This window comes from Clupea harengus, chromosome 12 (assembly GCF_900700415.2).
Source record: "Clupea harengus chromosome 12, Ch_v2.0.2, whole genome shotgun sequence".
Taxonomy (NCBI): domain Eukaryota; kingdom Metazoa; phylum Chordata; class Actinopteri; order Clupeiformes; family Clupeidae; genus Clupea; species Clupea harengus.
The window spans coordinates 17,988,868-18,011,377 of NC_045163.1; the positions used below are offsets into that span (position 1 = coordinate 17,988,868).

The 22,510-nt window shown below is 43.7% G+C and overlaps 2 protein-coding genes across 2 annotated transcripts in view; one reads left to right on the forward strand and one right to left on the reverse strand.

The window, feature by feature from the left end:
• The first annotated feature begins 2,155 nt into the window (after positions 1 to 2,155).
• Positions 2,156 to 5,835, forward strand: LOC105912631 (testis-specific serine/threonine-protein kinase 1-like). Its single transcript, XM_012841617.3, has 2 exons — positions 2,156 to 3,335; positions 5,071 to 5,835. Exon 1 carries the CDS (start codon positions 2,310 to 2,312, stop codon positions 3,315 to 3,317), a length of 1,008 nt encoding a protein of 335 aa, XP_012697071.1. The 5' UTR covers positions 2,156 to 2,309; the 3' UTR covers positions 3,318 to 3,335; positions 5,071 to 5,835.
• A 30-nt stretch (positions 5,836 to 5,865) lies between these two features.
• Positions 5,866 to 22,510, reverse strand: part of whrna (whirlin a) — a 90,745-nt gene continuing 74,100 nt past the window's right edge. The window contains exons 8-13 of the mRNA XM_042709430.1: positions 20,000 to 20,074; positions 17,483 to 17,884; positions 17,212 to 17,410; positions 15,248 to 15,414; positions 14,325 to 14,447; positions 5,866 to 9,494 (exon numbers count right to left, since the gene is read on the reverse strand). Coding sequence (XP_042565364.1) covers positions 9,312 to 9,494; positions 14,325 to 14,447; positions 15,248 to 15,414; positions 17,212 to 17,410; positions 17,483 to 17,884; positions 20,000 to 20,074 — 1,149 coding nt within the window. The 3' untranslated portion in view covers positions 5,866 to 9,311. The remainder of the gene's footprint in view (positions 9,495 to 14,324; positions 14,448 to 15,247; positions 15,415 to 17,211; positions 17,411 to 17,482; positions 17,885 to 19,999; positions 20,075 to 22,510) is intronic.

The window sequence follows — 22,510 nt, forward strand, 5'->3', positions numbered from 1 at the left end:
AACAAAATTCTGCAGGGCAAGACCCCTAAGTTCTCAATTTTTTGATGACTGAGCGTGACTGAGCAATTTAGCTCACGCCACTAGATGGCTGCCTGATTCAATTTCAATAGTCTGCTGGTTTTTGGTTTTGAAAAAGCTGAGAGTTGAATTTGGCCACTAGATGGAGACGGTAGATAGATAATCACCATTTGGATCAAACGTCTGAAATGTACACGGCATAGCAATTTTCCTGTACTTTTCAGTATGATATGGTCTGATATAACATGTGTGCACCCCCATTGAGAACATAAACGGAGGCGTGTCAGACTAATCCCAACATCAGGTCGATGCTGCAATAGCACAACGTTTATAATCCATCTGTTGAACCAGGTGGTCTGTTATTTGTCTGATGAGGATGGTGTCCAGAATTTTAATCTCCATAGTTAGTTGTCTTTTTTTAGAATTGAATCTAACAGTTGCCTGCCCTTTTTTATTTTGCAAGGCTCCACATAGGCCTATGATAAGGTCAGCGATGATCAGAGATTAATCCACAGACCACAATGTGTGTGCATGTCTGTGTCTGTCTGTGTGTGTGTGTGTGTGTGTGTGTGTGTGTGTGTGTGTGTGTGTGTGTGTGAAAGTGAGTACACACAACCATATATGTGTGTGTCCTCAAATGTCTTTTCTTATCTCATTCATTATTTGTTAGGCTACCTGCAGACAGCATATCAAAGCCCTCCCCTTCTGACACCACATTAGTGTTACATGACAAATCTTTGTGATGTACAACTTTATCAAAATGCCAAACAAATTCACTTACAATTCCTTTTGGCTGCATCAAGTAGGCTCATGCCTGCATGTGAAAGGTTGCTATCTGCAAAACTCTTAAATCATATTCATAGGAATAGGGAGTTCAGAGTCAGTAAGATGTCGCATCACTGTGTAACTATGGTGGGTATGCCTCTGCTGGTTTTCTCCTCTGTGCTAACACCAAGTCCATGAGGACTGATAGATGAGCTCTTTCCTCTGTGTGATATCAGCAAAGGTTCCTGATATGTAAAGAGAAGATAATCTAACAATAAAAAGAAGCTCAAACTAATTAAAGCCTCATGTCAGTCCTCAAACACTGAAATGACCACTGACATTTTCATGCTATTTTATGAAAATTAAGGCACAGCTGACAATAAATGATATGCTGCGGTGGGGAAAAAGGTGAATTTTCAGGCCCAGTGTTAAGTCCAGGCCTTTGTTTATAACATGGTGGTTTTTAAACGGATCAATCCCCCAGGTATATGAGTATAATTCAAACAAGCACCCTTCACAGAATTGGTAAAACAGACTCTTTCCATTACTTCACCAGCTTATGGAATGCAAATAGCATGTTTACTGTTTTACAGATGGGCCTGTGTGATATATGGTAGATTGCATGAATGATTCAAAATTAGCAAACTGTCTCCCCTTCAAAATAATGATATTGGCCTACAGTTCAAATAATTCAACAGAGAGATTTGAATGTGGGTAAACTGTGCCTTTTAAATATTTCAAGCTGAATAGTTTAAGGATCTCACTGCTTGTTAGCTTCTTCAATTGTATATCCCTGGTGGGTGTGAGAGCCTATCCTCCCCTCTATAATAAAATACTTCCTTGTCAGATGGCACATTAAGGATTGCAGATTTTAAGCATGAATTGTCATAAAATAGATGCGCAGTGGGTCAATTTTAGCCAACTACTGTATTAAAATGAAGAGAAAGATTTTTTGACGTTTTGTCTTAATAATAACGTCAAAATGTCTTAATAATCCACCAAATGTTGGGAACAGGATTTTTTTTAAATATAAAGACTAAACTCAGCAAACATGGCACAAACGATATTCTACTTGCAAAAGACTAGACAAACTAGACTAGAGTTGAATAGAATTGAATAGAATAGAATGCTATTATGATAATTTAACAGTTGTTGTGACGTGGTAAGCCCTTTGATTCTATTAGGATGAGCTTAATGGATAGCTTTATGGATAAATACAAACGTGTATTTAGAATGTAATGAAAGGCCAGGGCATAGCTTATTGTTTGTTTGAAGACAAACTATTTAATCCATGCTATGGATTCGCATAATTCATCCTTAACTACATGACTATGACGTCGCCAGGTGTTCTCTCGACGTCATGTAGCCAAAGGCTTTCAAATAAAACAGCAATAATTGAATGCCTTGATTGCGGGAAACACCGGCAGGATGTTGGGTTGGTTTGGTCTGAATTGCCAGCTAACTTTCCTTAAAATGCCCAACCTGCACAAGACGAATTAAGGCAACCTCGCAGGTGCTCCATTCAGATGGACGCTCTGGTCCTTAGGAAGCGGGGCTACACTCTTGGTATACATCTAGGCGAGGGATCGTACGCCAAAGTGAAATCAGCGTACTCTGAGCGCCGGAAAATAAATGTTGCTGTTAAAATTATTAACAGAAACAAGGCACCAAAGGACTTTCTAGATAAATTTCTACCCCGTGAAATTGAGATGATGGCATGCCTCAGCCACCCCAACATCGTCAAAACTTTTGAGATCTTTGAAACTTCGGATGGGAAGGTCTACATGATAATGGAACTCGGTGTACAAGGCAACTTGCTGGAGTTCATCAAATTCCGCGGGACATTACCAGAGGATTTTGCTAGGAAGATTTTTCGCCAGTTGACCGCGGCCATTAAATTCATTCACGAGAAGAACATCGTCCATCGGGATTTGAAGTGTGAGAATCTTCTCTTGGATAAGGATTTTAATATGAAAGTTGGTGATTTGGGGTTCAGTCGCAAGCTGAGCTACGATGGCAATGGTGACATGGTGCTGAGTAAAACTTTCTGCGGCTCTACCGCCTATGCAGCCCCTGAAGTTTTACAGGGGACACCATACAACCCCAAAATGTATGACGTCTGGAGCATGGGTGTCGTTCTCTTCATAATGGTTTGCGGTTCAATGCCCTTTGATGATTCAAATGTAAGGAAGATGCTCAAGGCCCAAAAGGAGCACCATGTGGCGTTCCATCGGTCAAGAAACCCTTCAGCAGAATGCATAGCCCTAATCTACAGCATGCTGCATCCAGACCCACTAAAGAGAATCGAGATCGGTTGCGTCACTGAGCATTTGTGGCTGCAAGCAAAGTTGAGAGCGGATGACGGGAACAAAGTACGTCATGACGAATCACAACCATCGTGCAGCGTGAAAGACGGCAAAGACGAGGGCACGCATTCCAAGGACCACAGCAAGGGCCCAAAGGCGGAGGTTGATGGAAAACCAGGCCACTGTCAGGCAGCTACTGTGAATTGCGAGACCACTTTGAAAGCCTAAGAACTGCGTGACTGAGCGGTATGTCTGCATCGGAGTTTAATCAGGTCCCAAGAAATATGTGGGATGCGAGTAATGTGACATATAGAATATTTATTTGCATTAGTAGTTATGCAAATAGTAATAATAGTATAATTTTCACTTCCTATGATCATTGACTTTCCCCATGACCAGGGTAGACAACTTGTTCTGCACAGCCAACTGTGATGAGTACTGCATACTGTGATGAGTCAAACTGCAACAAATGGCGTTTTTCCATGCATTTCCCCCTTTTAACATATGGTGTCATTGGTTGATAAGAAAACTCCTGTAGTCTGTTTTTGTTGCATGTTTGTCATTTTGTTGCAAAGGGTATACAACCAGCATTCTGAGAACATCACCATCAAACAAAGGCAGGTGCACTGTTCTTTTAAATGCCAGCTGATGTGTTCAATTTTCTTAGATCATTGTACAGCTTGCCTTCCTCTGTCAACAGATCCAAGTGTATGTCAGTTAGCTGGAACAGCTGTCAGTAATACCCTTTTGGTACACCGAAGGATGTGACTTTATTACTGACAGCACCTGCTGTTTTGGCATGTGTAATATCTACAAATAATTAATTATTTGTTTAACACCACTAAAGCCAAGACTGAATTGGAATTAATTGTGCAGTTACTGATGCAATAAGCCAGCTGGAAAACTGACATGATACACAACAAGAAGAATGTACATTTTGAGATGGATATAATTTCAAATTGGCATTTAGAATCAAAAGTGCACCCTGCATAGAAAGTTCAGTTTCACTTTGTGAGTAAATATCTTTCTTCTGCCAACACCATAATTCTGTCCATGGTGTCTGAGGGTCCTTTTAGGCTTGGTGCCTAGTTTTTTACTTTTCCTTTCATTCTACTGCCAAATCATGAATAATTTGTAATACATTAAGGGCGGACATTCTCTAACATGTCCATGTTTGGCCTCTATACTGGGATCACCTGCTCTCACGTAGTGTGTGCCACGGTATGGATTTTTTGCACAGAGAGCATCCTTCCCATGCAAGTGAAACAAACCAACCAACATTACCAACCATTATTTTTATATAAGGCGGTTCTCTTCTTGTAACAGCAGGAATAGCCTAGATCCTTGCGATTCTGTGGCATGCATATAATGTAAGATGCACTTACGAGTGATTATTTTTTGCTGCTGTAGGGTGTGCTAACTTTTTATGTTGGAGGAAGAACACTATAACATTTAAAGTCTTTTTCTTACTGCTTGGCTTTAAGGCAGCTAAATTGTTTATCATCAACACAGTATATACAGTATTTTCAGGGCTACCCAAACTAGTGTGACATTTTTTTAGGACTATCCTTAAATCATTTCCCAACAAATTGACACAGAAATTTTCCATATGGTCATCCTTGACACACACTTGCTATTCACATCGTGTTGTCAGCAAATACAATATTCGTGTTGCGTACAGAGGCTTTTCTCCCCTCCAACATTCAATTATGTAAGTCCTGAAATCTTTCACCTCTGTGTATGCTTGTCTCCAAACAGCCAGATGTATTTAGAGAGACATATCGGATGATAGCGCACCGATTTTTATTTCTTACTTTTATTGTAGCAAGTGTTATTGTAACTTACTGTTTGCTGATGCTTATGATATGATGCTGACTTGTAAGCTAAATACAGTATGGATTTGTCAGGCTAACTGATATTCAGCATGTTGTGGTATGGTGTTAACCTCATTGAACTGAACATTAATAAATTGTATCAGCAGACAAGAATACTGAAGGATATAACAGACGAGGGAGATGCTGGAGGCACTCAGAAGTAAAAGCTGGAGGCAGTCCATCTGAAGGGGTTGGCCACTGGATGGATGAAACAGCTAAAAGCTGACATTAAACCGTCTGTGCCTTGCAACCGAAAGCAAACCCAGTCTTCATTTAGGTATAGGCCAAAACATTAAGAAAGAAAAGTTTTTTCTGTATCCTTGCTCACTGGGTAAGTAGAACGCTCTCTCCCTCAGCAATCAGTGTGCAGTTATATAATGGAATTAAATCTTTGTTGGATCTTGAACATCCTTAAGATTTGGTTCACTGTGTGCACAAATGGACCCGCAGATATATTTGATTTTAATCAAGGCATCTAATTTTAAAATGTGCGATTACATTATGGAAACCAGGACATTTTTATAATTCTGTATTGATATTGGATTAGAGCCCTACTTCTAAAAATGCACAAGAATTGTTTTGCTTCTCTGAAGGACTCTTCGTTATGTTTGCTATTGAGTTTATTTAAGCATTTAATTTAGGCAAACTGAAGCCTAATGTACAGACAAATTTACTGAAAACTGAAAAGAGTGTACTGTGAAAATCAGTGGACTTGAAAATTGTATAAATACAATTTAATACAGATGTTCCTGGTAACTACATAATGGGCTACACTCCTCTGAGCACACAAACGCTGCACGCACGCGCGCGCACACACACACATACACACACGCACGCACGCACACGCACGCAACACACACCTACAAAAAATGATAGTGCCAAAATAGAGCCTTCTCAGCAGATTTTCTTGTGCAGTTATTCTTTATTGGAAAATTAAACACACTTTAGTATAAATAGCATGGCTGTGTACAATGCTCCTCATCAAACTGTACAAGAGGCAGGCAAGTAGACAGGTAGGCAAGTAGACGGAAGGCAGAATGAACGGTAAGGAAAGGGTTGAAAAATAAAATAAAATAAAATGGAAAGCATCGCTGTGCGGCTATACCTAACCAGGCACATACATAAAGTGGGTGAAATTAAAGAATCATGTTTTACTACATTTGCAAAATATGTCTTTAAAAAGCCGTGGAAAGGGGCTTAAAGTTATCTGTGTGATTATCTAGTGATTACTGATATCTTTATGCAGAACAGTGTAAGACCTTAGACTTTTAAACCGTCTATGTATTGTGTCATATGAATAGTGTTCATGATGATCATATTTCTCTGGCCACTCAGCAGTGGCTTTAGGTGTGCAATCTGTGTTCTAATGTGAATTGATTCAGCTCAGACACTTAAGCTAGTTTACAGCACTTTCTTCTGTGAAAAGCACAATGGCGGTAAAAAATAATTATAATGTATATTTTAGCACTTGGAAAGGGGAAACCGGCTGCTTGTGAATGAAGAAATGCTCAGTTGACTCAGTGTTGCTATAAGCAAGTCATTACAACAGAGCAAGTCACATAGAAGGAAAGATACATCTCTGGTGTTTATGAATCAATTCTGTGACTTCACTCAAGTAGAGTGAAGAACACTTTTTAACGTACTTTACTTAGTAAAGTACATTTCATGAAATATCACAGGTGAAAAGTAAAAATAAGGTCAGTTTCTTTTTATGTATTACATTTTTTATAGTGTGGGCCTTTATTAATTTTTTAATATTCATTTTGATTAACTTCTTGAAAATTTGGCTTTGAAGAACACATCATTTTCAAGGAATCTCCAGGCTGACTTTAAAAAGGGCAAATCCCAACTACACTTTACACATACACTAAACTTCAATAACTCTTACACTGCTCTCAAGTTGAATGTTATTGTCATGTTTCATTACCTTGTTTGTGGAATAGTCCACTGCAATGTTGTACCGTATAGAGACAGACACAATCACCGCCAGTGGAATTAAGTCTTTAGGTCCCAAAGAGGAGTGATATCTATGAACATATTAAATAACTGGACTCGAGTAGAAAACTACACAGGGCAAATGGAGAGAAGCAAAATTGGCTCTGGTGGGAACACAGCCTGAGGGTAAAATGGGAGGTTGTGTGTGTCTCTGTGGGGGGGTGTTCTGTGTTTAGTTACCAAGATGGAGGACCCGCACCATTGAATAACTAGAATAACATCCCCCAGGTTAGAGTCCCTCACTAACCACACAGACTTTAGCTGTGCCGAGTGATTTAAAAAACCCTGTCTATATCAATCATATATCTATTCCATATTCATAAATCAGCATCCTATAGATATCATTTTAATACACAAGTATTGTTAATAGAAATAAAAATATAAATTTACGTAAAAATACACAATGTTTGCACAAAATGGTGGTGTATATGGGTAAAGTGAGTCTCAAGATGGCCGCTATGCTCATGAGGAGAGTGCAGAAGAAATCACCTGGATACTCCCTACTCATTCCTGAAAGCATTACAGCATTCCCAATTACCTCAAAGCCATAGCATTGCCTGACAGCAGCTGTCCTGAACTTCTGCTTCATGTTAGGCTCTACAATTTGAGCTTGCAATTAATTCTCTCTCGTTGGTTAGCTCTCTCTCTCTCTCGCCCAAACACACACACAGGTAAAAACAAGCGTTTGCAATGTGTGGTTGCTCCCACAGAAGTCCTCCTCTATTGCTGTAGCGCACAGCGGTAATCACTCACACACAGATGCACACATACCCAGAGGGATCCTTCAGATCCAGGTCCATCCCATTCTTATGCAACAGTCATGAGTGACATATCAGTGGATGGCATATCCCCCCCCCCCTCTCTCTCTCTGTTCTCTCACTCTCTCTCTTCCTCCAGCTCCCATCCTTTCTTCTCTCCTCAGTAAAGCTCCTGCAGGAATCACACACACTTCACAACTTTTCATTAGTTCCAGTGAATGCTCTCCTCCCCTCCTTCCCAACACCCCTTTCCCTTTCCCTCTCACTCTCCCCTGACTGATTGCCATGCTTTGTTCCTGATTCACATCGCATAATTGGATGAAGTGCCTCTCCATACTCAATACAGATATAGTGGGAGCTAAGGCAGGGGTGGTGGTCGTGATGTGTGTGTGTGTGTGTGTGTGTGTGTGTGGGACACACAGTGAGCCCCTCTCCGGCTGTATCTGTCCTGATGCAGAGCTCGCTTCACACAGGCTCTCTCTCATCTTTCGGACGCTTTGCTATCTTTCTTCCTTTGGCTCTCTTTCTGTTTTTTTTTCTCGCTATCTCTCTCCTCCCTCTATTTTCCCTGTCCTTTATCTCTCCCCTACCTCTCACTCTCCTCCACCCTAACACATAATTACCACTGTTTAAGTGTAATTACCAAATGATGCAGTCGACTGCAGCATAGCAGAGACAGAGTGAATGCAGCTAACTGACAACGGAGACCAGGGCAAAAAAGGCAATTACAGCAGAGAAGTCTCTCCTGTGCTCTGCAGGAAAACATTTGAGTGGGAAGTTGGGGTTTGTTCTTCTATGTGGTAATCTCTAATAACCCTTTTCTCACATTTTCATTTTATGTCTCCGACATCATGTTTAACCACAATTATTCGGTAAACTGTGCCTTTGAAAAGATTTCTTTGACATATATATTATACCGTGTCTGCATCTCATCATTTGTGTATAGATATATTATTTATTTTTCTTTAAAAACAGCCATTTAGAATTTTAAAAATAGTTTGACGCGAATGTAACATTTTCAGTTAATGAACGAACAGTCCATTGTTCTGCTTTGCACTGAGTGTGTGTGTGTGTGTGTGTATGTGTGTGTGTGTGTGTGTGTGTGTGTGTGGGTGGGTGGGTGCGTGCGTTGGTGAGTTAGTGTCGTCAGCTTCAAGTCCAAGGGATGTTGTGGTGACGGCAAAGATAAGAAGCTTACTGTAAAAAAAGCAGATGTTTTCCTTAATCCCTGCTCTTCATATTCCGAAGTGTGTTCAATTACTCTGTGATTTTCAGTAGTCCCACAGATCTGGAGTCAGAATGTGTGTTCAATTACTCTGTGATTTTCAGTAGTCCCACAGATCTTGAGTCAGAATGGTCTCAGGCTCCACTCCAAGTCCATGTTAAACTACTTTCCTGTGTGAGGCATGGAGGATGTGGAAAGGGGGTTAACCCTGCCTTAAATCATAAAGTCCATGACTGCTCCTCCGGCTTCATATCACTCCATCTCTCTCTCTCTCTCTCTCTCTCTCTCTCTCTCTCTCTCTCTCCACCTCTAACCCTTCTGACTCTGGGCATACTGTATGTTGGTGAAGTCGATGTGAGCCCAGTGACCCCTAAAGTGCCACGTTGAACTCTGTGACCAGGAAGTCCACGTGGTCTCTGTCTTTGGTCTTGAAGGCCTCGGCGATGATCCGCGCGGCTTCTCGATGCTCCCGGCCCCGTAGCGACGCGCCGTTCACCTCCAGGATCACCTGACCCACTTTCAGCTGACCACAGTTGTGAGCCGAACCCCCTCTCTGATAAAAAGAGAGAGAGAGAAAGAGAGAATTATCAAAAAAAATGTAGCTCTCGAAAGTTTGATCTCAAAGGCACTCAATGGTTTTGACCTCTCTTAAAACATTCTATGACAAAAAAAGGGTAGAGAGGGGGTAAAAAAAAAGAGCAAGAGAGAGAGAAAGTGTGTGGCAGGAGAGCGAGAGAGAAAGTGTGTGGCAGGAGAGCGAGAGAGAGCCGGTGTGAAGGGGAAAGGAAAAACAAGACACACACAGTGAGGGTGAGATGGATACAGACTTATCATTACAGCCTCGAAGGACCTGTGGAGCTGCGCTGCCTCCCCCTCGGGGTGCATTACATGCCATCCAAACACCGGGTTATTACAGTCAGGTACAGAGGCAGAGGCCACTGGCCAGCCTGCTCCATTAGACCTTTTATTAACCTTCACTGAAGGGGCTCATTCACCCAGACAGGGGGAGACAGAGGAAGAATATGAGTGTGTGTGTGTGTGTATGAGAGAGTGTGGGTGTGTGTGAGAGAGAGAGAGGAGGAATAGGGGGGGGGGTCATGTTGTTATCCCTTTTTTATTCCCAAAAAGCTATGATTGTGGTGCTCTGATATTTTATATGGACAGACTGTCACCTGATTGTGAGACAAACATCTGGAAGGACAAGAACTGTCTCACTGCAGAACCTGGTCCTAAACCGAATGTCTTACAGGTTTCGTTTAAATATCAGACTGGTGCCTAATCTTAATAGAGAGCACAAAGCTCTTAGAAGTCAAGACTGTCAGGCCGGCACTGAGCCCTACTCCTGCCACGCCCCCCTCCGGATTCAACTCACCTGCCTCCGTCACATTCCAAGTCACCTGAATTATAATCACGAACACCTCTCACTCCCTCCAACACTCTACTTAAACTCTTCACTCCCCTGACTTGTTGTCTGGCCTCGTTTTGAATGGACAAAACTCTCACGTCAACTCAAGCTCCAGACTATTCGCTCCCTGCGTTTGTTCCTGCTCCTTTGTAATTTCCAAGGTTAGATAAGCTCCGTGTTATTTTGAGTTTTAGTATTTAACTCTTAAGTTTACTTTCTTCCCTGGACTGTTTCTGTTAATTAAGATTATCTTCTGAGGGTTGTGTATTTATTCCTAGTGCTTTAAGTTTGATCACTAGACATTTTTAGTTTACCGTTTTGTCTTCGCTTGCCTGTTATTGGTGTCTAGCTGACCCTGAATAAACTCCGGTACTGAAAAGTCTGTGTCTGTGTTGGTTGACGAGAGAGTTGAGAAGCGGAAGTCTCAGAGTTCCTGTCACCGAAATAGGACCAGACAGCAAGGTCTCAGGTTCTGCTTTCAGCCTGAATGACTGCTTGTGAAAAATGCAACAGGTGTTTTTTAAAAAGCAGCAAAAACCTGTACAGGATATTCATATCTCTTATTTTCAGAATCAAAACCCAACCCATTGGACAGATACTGTATCTTTAAGTAAGTATAGGATAGGCTTGAATTGATGTTGTTGAATTGAACGGTAGGACAAACAAACTCCTGTGCCACTCTGCCACGATTTTCCTATATGATCCTCAATGTCAGTGATACAGTAATCCTGTTCACATCATGTTTGGCTAATGACGTACAATAGCACTTCCCAATTAAAAAAGGAGATCTTTTTGTTACCACCATGATAACATGAGATTTCAGAAAAGATAACAAGACCGGCCTCTGCTGTTTCCGTACTGATTGCCAGCAGTAGTCTCATGCATGTTGCCTCCTCCTAACCTACAATTACCTCTCCCTCCCACCAGTGCCCTTTCTCACAGGAGCCAAGTAGACTTAGGAGCAATTTCCCCCACAAACAACACTTCTGCTGATCATTGTCTCACACCAAAGCTCTTCCATCCCTCTCCTTGAAGTCCATTTGCCTTGATCGTTTCTTACTCTCTCTCCCCTTGTTTGGGTCTATAGCTTACCACACAAATTGCACTGGCTATCCATAACATTCGACAAACTAACTGAATGAAAGAAACTGGACAAGCATTCTGGCTCAGGCTTGTGAGCAACAAGACCAACCATTTTGTTGGACAAACATGGCTCAGGAAATGTCTTACAGTGGTGGACAGAGGGAGATTATAACCACGGTCTTGAATCTATCCCATACATTTCAAACGGTGTTCAGAGAGCGCATCCAATCCTTGGAGGACACAGGCTTTCACCTCCAGCCACAGCATGAGCCTACAGCTCGTCTCGGGTGCAAGAGGGTGGCCTATTCCAATCACAACATGCTTTCCAGGCCCATTAGAAGTCTGTGTACAGCTACAGCCAATATATGCAGCTCCTGCGGCTGCTGAGCCATCCACTGAATCCAGATCAGCCAGTGAAAAATGCTAGCATCAGATAATTAGCATGAGATTCAACTCCCTCTCTACCTGGTTTTGATGTGAGAGGTGAAAAAATGTCCGATTACCTTTAAGATTTTCCATTGGCCAAACAAATTATATAGCAACAATTGAAGACTTCATCAGTAAAGGTATACACCCCTGTAATCAGAGGACATTGTCATTGAATAGCTTTATCTGTCATTATATTGAAGCTCCACCCAGATACTACTTAACTTCAAGAAATGTTTTGCCTCACACTTTATGTGATTTTTTTGCCTCACATAAAGATAATTCACTTCATCTCACACTAAATATTGTCCTATATTTGAGCTGTAATGTGGCCAGACTGTCTGTCCTCACATCATGACCTCCCTTGAAAAGCCTCCAAAGGTGCAATGCTTCATCAGTCAGGCAGGCCCATTAAAAGTCTGCGAGCAGTTTGCCATTATGCAGCAATAGCAGCCAAGCCCTGAGGCTCTTTGAGACACTCAGATCAATGATGCCCACAGCATACAGTAGAGAACAGAGAGAGCTCTCCTGGTTTCCCAAATTCCCCCTCCAGATTACAGCTTTCGGACATGGTAAGGTAGTGGACAGATAAATAAATAAAGAGATACAAAAAAAATGTCCGTGGGGAACACAAAAGCTGGATTATATCACCTGCTATGGCGGCACCTTTGTTGTTGGATTTCCATTACAGATGAGGCGAGGTATTTAATTCCCCCCTGTCAGGGGTGGCGTGTGGGGTAGAGAGGGCAGGGGCACAGACAGTGGAATTAAAACCCACTCATGCCTGTCCATTCCTCCCTGCCTCTGCTATCTCTCTCTCTCTCTCTTTCCTCTCTCTTCTCTCTCTCTCCTCTATCTTCTCTCTCTCTTCTCTCCGTCTCCGTAGCATTCTCTCAGCAATTCCAGTCTTTCTTCCATGTTACAACAGCACCGACCCCCCCCCCCCCTCTTGTTCCTGTCCTATTCTGCCTCTTCCTGTGTCTCCGGCGTCGTTACTGAGCGCTAGTCTTTGTTCTTGTGAAGCTGATTTGCAGTCGCACTAGCTGTAATCATCTCCCCTTTTATTTTTCATTAGCCTGCCAAATCACAGGGCTTCCAATTCATTCCTCAATCCTCACGCACACTCACTCACTCACACACACACACACACACACACACACACACACACACACACACACACACACACACACACACACACACACACACACACACACACACACACAAACATACACACACACAAACATACACACAATTGCTCCGCAGCCAATTGTTATATTTGTAAGTACTATTTCTGAATAGACTTGATTTGGTGTAAAGTTAACAGCAATGCTGCACTTTGCCTATGTTCTGCAAAGCATATCTAGTAGAGGGAAAATTCAAACCTTCAAGTGTATCCAGTGCATATGTAACCTTCCTGTCACTATTCAGAAAAACTGACTGACTGAAGGCTTATGTTAAATGCCTATACATAAACAAATCCAAATAACATGTGATTGGTTGGTTTGATTGTCTGAAAAGGGTTAACCACCTCAAGCAACATTCTGTGCCTTCTAAGACAAAGCAACTCAAAAATCAATTTCAGCTCAGTCTTGACCCTGTTGACTCTTTTTGTCTGCTCTCCTTTAACAAATAAAACATGTTTTATCTTCGGTTCGAGGATATAAGACACGGAAGCCAATTGTAATGCACACAGAAGTCTTCTGCCTTTGGCTTATTTCGTTTCATCAAGCAGGCGGAGAGTCAACAAGACATACACAAAATGCGGTCATGGAGTAACATCACTAACCTTTTTATATTATTTCTGTAATGTAACTGTAACGGAAATCGTTATTTTGTGTTTAAATTGAACTTTGCGTCAAGTTAAATGCTGAACAGTTCGCAAACACGCGTGCACAGACACACGCACACACGCAGGCACGCACGCATGCACACACACACACACGCACCCACATATCCTGTACTGCATACTCAAAAGTCCCTTGTCTGTCCCTCTAACTCTGTCATTTCTTTATAAGTGTAAAAGATAAGGCAAATAAACAGGAAGTAATGCATTGATTACTAGCACTGATTCATTAAGTCTCAAATGTCAATACATTCAAACAAGCCTTTGTGTCTCAGTCATCAGAAGGAGCTGTAGCCTTTAACAAGTGAAAAACCAAGAGAACACTGAAGATCTGAATTGTAAATGGAAGCCACTGAACATCTGAAATCTTCGATCTCGCCTCTCATTATCATATTCATTCCTTTTTGAAGAATTTGAATCTGTAAAATAATCAATCTGTTATTTGATGACAGATTGATCCATTTGATGACTGATTGATCCATGTGGAAAATTTGACAATTTATTAGGTTTTCTCATAGCCTGTCAAGAAAGAGGCATCCCTGAAAATCCATATTGTTTTTGTCTTTTACACATACAGTATATTAAAAAGCAACCATTCTTCCTGAAAGAGCCATAGAGGCACTCACCTGGATGGTGACGATGCGTGGCAGAGGCTGCCGTGTGTTGGCGCCCCCCTCTATGGCGATGCCAAGTGTGCTGGCACTTTTTGCCACCCTTACCAGAGTGGACGTAGGTTCCAATAGACCCGGCTATCAAGAAAAATGGACAGAGTGAGAGAAAGAAAGAGGACATACAGGTAGAGAGAGTTATTGACAGACCAGTCAGGAGACAGAAACCACCATCTGTGCATGGTGCACCTTGTCAAACAGACAGACATATAAAACACAACGCCGATAACCGTCAAGTTTTTGCTGTAGCACACACATATATATATATATACGTGTATATAGGTGTACACACTGTTTTAGGCACGGCACAGTCTGTGTCTGAGGAGGAGTGTTTGCTGCAGTGTGAGGGATGGGGTGAACGAGTGATTGATGAATGAGAAACCAACTCAAGTGGAGTGCCAACTCACAATGAACAAGGGAGGAGGAGGAGGACGCGGAGGAGGAGGAAGGGGGGAAGTGGCAAAGAAATGAATGGGCAAACAAAGCAGAGAACGAAAAAATCTAATCCAAACAAATCAAAATTAGATCAGGCTGCGGCCATCAGAGAGCAGATCCATGGCCAAGTCCAGACCCCGGGTTACAGAGCTCAAACTATGGTTCATCTTCACTGATATTACACACACACACACACACACACACACACACACACACACACACACACACACACACAAAGACACACACACACACACACACACAAAGACACACACACACACACACACACACACACACACACACACACACACACACACACAAACACACTCACACATATACGCACACATGTAGGATAGTATTTCTTCCACCCTAATAATCATCATCCTTCGCCCGATTTTCTCAAAATCGCTTCATCATTCTCCTTGGGCTCTTTCGTCCCTCGCTCTCACCGGTTTTGGGGGGGCCTCCCCTGCACCCCCCGTGCCGTCCCTGGGGGCACGCGTCCGGGCGGGACGGGGGCTGCTCTCCTTGCTGAGGCGTCCCGACTCGGCAATGTCCACCCCGCTGTCCTCGCTCAAAGTCTGACCGCTGTCCGATAGCTGGCAGAGAGTAGCACCTGTGGGAAATCGATGATGGGTCAGGGGACATGCATAGAAGGCCACAGACACCTGGGTAATGTAGGCAGCGGAGGTCGAAATCTGTCACAGCACAATGGAAAAAAAACTACACAGACACGCATACCCCACATCTCACTACTGTACAAGCACACCTGTATGCATACCTACTCAACACAAACACACACACAAGATCAACACTCCCGCATGCAATCTATATTACGCCGTGTCATGGATGAACTCTCCCTCTCGCAGAGACAAATGTAATTTTCTGACTAACTGCCTGAAACTAATGTGCAATTTATTAGGTGCTAATGACTCCCGCGGGCGAAACAGAACCGGGCTTGAAGGTTTTATGTTACATCTGAGAGCTTGTTCAATATAGACGTATAGCCGCCGCATGCAGGGACCTGCTGGTGCTCAACAGAGGGACAGCGAGAGCACTGCAGGAGGGCTAATAAACAGCAGTGGCCTGATTCTTCCAGCGATAGCCGCGGCTAAAGTAAAGAGATCAGGATGATTTAGAACACGATTAGCCCCGACTTTAGCGTCTCCACAGTTGAGTGTCATGTTGAAAACCCGGCAGTAAATGTCTCCAATGAGAGGAAATAAAAGAGGGTGGGGGTAATTCCTTTTACTCTCATGTTATTATTGCTGAGGTCTTCTAGAATATAATCATAAATGCCACTTTTGCCTCATGTCAGACTACCTAAAAAAGGCTCGGACTCAGTAGTGTTAAGGTGCATACACCACACAACACAACACGACCCCCCCCCCCCCCCCCCCCCCCCCCCCCTTCAATGACATAAGGTATGCATTCTGAAGCAGATACACTTAGCAAAGTCACTGTCTTTATGCTGAACCCTTTCAACACTAAAAAAGGTGGTTTAGGCAGTAAAAAATGAATGTTTAGTCCTGTCAGCATCAAGTGATTTGTGATGTTAGCATATGAGCATCAGAATTATTCAACATTCATTCTTTATACATGAGCAGATATTTCACTTACATTCAGCAGCATCCAAACCCTGCAGCCATGTTGGCAATTTACATACCTATTCATAAACACCTGTCGCTCTTGAGTTTCTTGCCAGAAAAACATAATCTACGGCCACATCTCAGTTTGATTGCGTGATAAGTGCCCAATGCACTAGCTCAATCACTGGGTGAGGTAACTGCCCCAAATAGTATATCTGAAGGAGCCTCTTTACACTGTACTGCCCAAGTGTAACGACTCTTAGAGATAAGATTAGATACGATTTTCCATAGCTGTCCTGCCTCTCTGCAAGCACTTATCTTAATGGCGAGTCGCCCTCCACTGGAACGACGGCTAAATAACTGAGCGCCCGTGTCAAAGTTACTGCTATAGGCCGGGCCACGAGACAGGCTGAGTCAGCATCGCGGATGGTTCACTGGCATGTCCAGTAGATCGATACTGTGAAAAAATGAAGGACTAATTGCTCTGAACTGTGTGATTGCGGCTTGTTTTTGCATCCGAAGGAGATCATCAAACTGTGATGATCATTTCTGTCAATGGTGTAAAGGAGGATTTTATTTCTGTGGCAAGTCCTCCTGCCTTTTGAATAGTATGCTTTTTTGAAACACTAAGCAAATGCTTTCTACACAGGAATTATATATACAGGATCCATACAGAAATACTATACATATTTTTTATACATATGCAGCAGTTTCTAAAAAACTCTATAGCCATAAGACTAGACTAGACTGGACTAGATGAACCTGTTGTCAGTTGACCTGTTGGTAATCATTTCTTTATTAGTTGTTACAGACACAGTCCTCACCTCGAGGTTGTGGCAGCTGTCGCTCCTCGTTGACATCGGGCTCCGCGTTAGGCCGGTGTACCTCCACCATCACAAAGTGCTGCTTGCTGGAAGAGGAGGGGGAGGCCTTGTCTGGGGAGGCTGTGGGTGGGGGTACTGAAGGGGCAGGCAGAGGAGGGGGCGGTGGAGGTGTCACGGACGGAGAGGGGGCGACAGTGGGGGGTGGTAGCGGGGGAGCCGGTGGCAGAGGAGGTGGAGGGGGAGCGTGGTGGTGTTGGTTTTGGTGTTGGTGTTGGTGTTGGTTTTGGTTTTGGTGTTGGTTTTGGTGTTGGTGTTGGTGTTGGGACGCCACCGGCTTGTTACGGTTAGGGGACTGGACGCGTGGGAAAGGGCCGATGTTGTGCTGGCTGACCATAGACAGTTGGGTGACCGGGACCCCCTTCCCGGGGTGGTCTGCCGAGGTGGAGGCGGTGGGTTTGCGTGTGGGTGGGCGCTTGTGGTCTTTCGCGGCCGAGCGGTGGGAGGAAAGGGTGGATGAGGAAGAGGAGGGCGCGGTGAAGTACAGGCCGGAGTGGGAGGACTCGGAGGAGGGCCGCTTGGTGGCCGGCTCTCTCCGGGTGGGCATCCTCTGGACTCCTGGGGGAGGGGGAGGTTTGAAGGAGGGGGGAGAGTCGGACCTGGACCGCACCTCGTCCTATGAGGGAAGGGGGAGGGGGCAAGAGAGGAGGTGTTGTCATAGTGACACAATTTGTTGTGGGTAGGGGTACAGAATGACTCCTCTTGACCACTTCCAAACAAAGCTGTTGTCCACATTTATGCCACATTTATGCAGCCTTAACCATGACGGGTATAAATAAGAGAGTATGAATGAGTGACTTTCAGGCTCTATTTAGGCTTTTTTTTAAGATAACCACAGTCAACTACCCATCAGAGAGAGCCTTTAGTTGTTAGACTGAGAATTTACATGATAGTCACTTATTTCTTTCAAAAGAAGCTAAGGACTATGGCATTATTGAATTCTCTATAGTACATACATGTTGCATTTCCTTTTAGACAACAGGACAGAATCTTCAGCACAGATAAACTCCATAAAGTGAAACGGCATTAAATGAGCATTTTCATAATATGCCAAAATCTATTCCCATCAAAGACAGAAGGAACATCTTAGAGGAGAAAGTGTGTCCATGAAATAGAGAGTCAATAAAGTCCATCAGTGAGAACAGCACACGCTACACAGGAGCTGAGAGTCACTCATAATTAGAAGCATTAGGTATTTGCCACAAGAGCTCAGCAAACAAACAAGCATTCTGTTATTGGGATTTAGAACACAGCGATCACCCCTGCTTTTCACAAGACAATCTAATGAAATCATGTCTTCAAGTGCAAAACCTGCTCATACATATATAGCATACAGACAGACACACAAACACACGCACACACGCACACACGCACACGCACACACACACACACACACACACACACACACACACACACACACACACAGACACACAGACACACACACACACACACACACACACACACACACACACACACACGGAAGCTGTAAACCTAATATTCATTCAATGCACAGTTTGAATTTGCCTTAAATAGATGCAGCAAGCCTCTCCCAACAGTGTGCTGTTTATAGAACCGAGTTTGCTACAGAGGGCAGGGGGTCCAATCCATACCAAGCAAAGGGAAGGAAATAAATGAAAATAGAAAATATGTGGGGGAGACAGATGGATGAGAGAAAACATGGCCACAGAGAGAGAAAAACAGACAACAACAGAAAAGAAGAAACAAATCAAACATGGAGAAACCAAAATGGAGTTTTTTGGTTCTGGTGGAGGACATTATCTTTCATGCCCTCAACACTGCACATGAATCATGGTGAGGAAAATCAGCCTTAGACAGCATTGTTGTGTGTGTGTGTGAGAGAGAGAGAGGGAGATCGTGTGTGTGTGTGTGGTTGTGGTAATGTGTGTGTGTGTGCGGGGTGTGTGTTTGTGTGTGGGTGTGTGTTTCTGTGTGTGAACTTTCTGGTGCCCTCAGACTGACACCTTCTCTTCTCTTCTCTTCTCTTCGATGTGTTCCTCAGAAAGCCTGGGAAAATATCCTATCCCTTTAAGCCTTATGTACTTTACCTCTCTTCTCTTTTCATCTCCCCTCCACCTCTCTCTCTCTCTCTCTGTTCCTCTTTTTTTGTTTGTCTCTCCCCCAGTCATTCCATCTGGCCCTCAATTTGATTTCAGCTCCAGTGAAGCGCCCCCTCCGCATGGTCCTCTGAACTGCTAACTGCCAGGAAACTGAAACTGCTCCATTCTCTCATTCTGCCTGCTGACCTTTTTTTTCTCCAATCCCACAAGTCCACAGTGGAGCGGGTGAAATTGCACTAGTGTAAGCCTCTCCTGACCTCATCCTGTTACTCCTTCAGAGACCTCGATCCCTCTTTCCCTTCCTCTCTCACACTTTCTAATTCACTCTCTCTCTCTTTCTATCTCTCACTCCCCCTTTTTCCCTCTCCCTCTCTCTCTCTCTGTCCCCCCCTCCATATCATGACCATGTTCTCTCTCTCTTTCTATCTGCCCCCCCCTTGTCCCCCTCTCATTCTCCCTCTCTCTCTTTCTATCTGCCACCCCCCTCACCCCCTCTCCCTCTCTCTCTTTCTATCTGCCACCCCCTCTCCCCCTCTCTCTCATTCTCTCGCTCTCTCTTTGCCCTGATTTGCTCTGTTCTGTGTCAGCAGGAGGCCTGCCCTGTGGTTGCCTGTGTTCTGGGGCCTGCTGTTGGCCGGCCGGGCCGTGCTCACCAGAGAGATGTCGGGCAGCAGCGAACTGATACTCTCCGGAGGCTCCTCTCCGTTACTCTCCACTGTGCTGTCATTCTGAGAGAGATGGAGAGAAAGAGAGAGAGAGAGAGAGAGAGAGAAAGAAAGGACATAGAGGGAGGGAAGACAGGAGGGGGAGAAGAGGGAAGGGGAGGAGGAAGGAGAGATAGGGAGAGAAAGAAGGGAGCGAGTATGACAGAGGCAGAAAAGAAAGGGATTAATAGAATGGGGAGGGATCAGACAGGGGAAGAAATTGACAATGGAAGGTGAAAAAGGAAAGAGAAGAAACAGAGTCTGAATGTTAGAAAACGGTGATTCATATTTGTAGCTGTGCTTTGTATTTATAGAAGTTCTAGCTGTTTGAAGACTGAAATCAAAACAGACGTCAATCTCATTTCAACTTTCAATGGAAGTATTTCCTCCATAGCACCACTCATATCACACACACTTGCGTGCACACACACACACACACACACACACATACATACAAACACACACACACACATGTTGTAATGGGCATTCGGCATAGATGGCTACAGCACATTAAACTGAGACCCGATTTCACCTTGTTGAGGACAAAGCTATGGTCAATTACGTCTAACGACCGACTATTTGCTGTCATGAAATTCCCATGGTTCAGAAGAGAAGGAAAGGCAAAGTCAATTAAATCCACATGCAGTTTACATAAAGAAACGCATATTTGTGCATTATCCTGCCGGCTATCAGATGAACACCTAGGAATAATGACTTTGAAAGTCACTTCATCCATCTGATTCCGTATTCACATGGCTACCCCTGACAGACAGATAAACACACACACATACACACACACACACGCACACACACGCACACACACACCACACACACACACACACACACACACACACCAGATCCACTGTCTTGTCCAACCTCTTATCAGTGAAGACAGGTGTGTGCCTGTGTGTTTTTAGAGATAGAAATTGTGCCAACCAGAGAAAAGGAACCTTAAACAGGAATCTCAGACAGGGGCGAGGGACACCAAACATACACACAAGCACACTGTAACATAACACTGGCAATACACAGAAATCACCACTGCATAGCCACTCAGGGTATTTGCTGGTAGAAATGTGTGTGTGTGTGTGTGTGTGTGTGTGTGTGTGTGTGTGTGTGTGTGTGTGTGTGTCCTACCTCCATCATATCTATCAACCACAGCAGTCTCTCCTGGGCAGTTCAAATTGAGAGTGGACAGAGACAGAAAGACAGGGAGTGAGAGAGAGAGAGAGAGAGTGAAAGAGAAAGATGGAGAGAGAGAGAGAGAGAGGTAAAGGGGGATAGGGGATTGGGGTGGGGGAGGGCAGGGTTAGACTTTGCAGGCCTGGAGATAAATGTCCAGTTCCCACACACACCACCAGAACAGTTCCTTTAGGCTTTGTGTGCAAACCCTACACTTAAAATACCAACTGACCAATCCTTTGCCTTTCAATATGCACACAAATGCTCTCTCTCTCTCTCTCTCTCTCTCTCTCTCTCTCTCTCTCTCTTTCCTCTTTCTCTCTGGCACCTAGCCACCCATCAACACACACACGCACACGCACACACACACACAGAGATCATTGCAGAGGCAAGATTTGTTCTTTTAGTGCAATTTCTCAGGAAGATTTACACCCAGGCAGCGGCTGGGAGAGATGCGTCCAGTATTGTGCAGGTGAGATGGCCATACATCACAACCAACCCCTGGCACCATTCCCACCCCTATCATTTAGGCTCAGACAGAAAACAGGAAAGAAAAACGCCATGCTGGGTGACTTTTTCAAACTTTCTGCCTGTTTTCTGCAAAGATTGTTGTCTTTTTGAATGAAATGTGACCTCTCCTTCTAGGTGTACTGGTGCCCTGCTACCTGCATTGTATAACTCTGAAACCATACATGTAATTAGAAATATTTCTGTCTATCTATGTGTGTATACATGCATGCATGAGTTGTGTGCGTACAGTATGTGAGTGTATTTTTGTGAATACCTTTTTGTGACAGTCTGTGACTGTGTGTGTTACATTACATTTAAATGTAGTCATTTAGCAGACGCTTTTATCCAAAGCGACTTACAATGTATACACATTTTACATTTACACTGATGGCACACTGCACATCAGGAGCAATTAGGGGTTCAGTGTCTTGCTCAAGGACGCTTCGACAGGGAATCGAACTAGCAACCTTCTGATTACTAAACTACTTCTCTACCACTGTACCACTGTCGCCCCCCCGCCATTGTGTGTGCATGAGCACGTGTGTGTGTGCGTTTGTGTACTGTCTGTGAGTGTGTGTGTGTGTGTGTGTGTGTGTGTGTGTGTGTGTGTGTGTGTGTGTGTGTGTGTGTGTGTGTGTGTGTGTGTGTGTGTGTGTGTGTGTGTGTGTGTGTGTGTGTGTGTGTGTGTGTGTGTGTGTGTGTGTGTGTGTGTGTGTGTGTGTGTGTGTGTGTGTGTGTGTGTGTGTGTGTGTGTGTGTGTGTGTGTGT

Excerpts from the sequence above, each read along its gene's own strand:
- LOC105912631 (XM_012841617.3), top strand. The coding sequence starts at position 2,310 with ATGGACGCTCTGGTCCTTAGGAAGCGGGGCTACACTCTTGGTATACAT.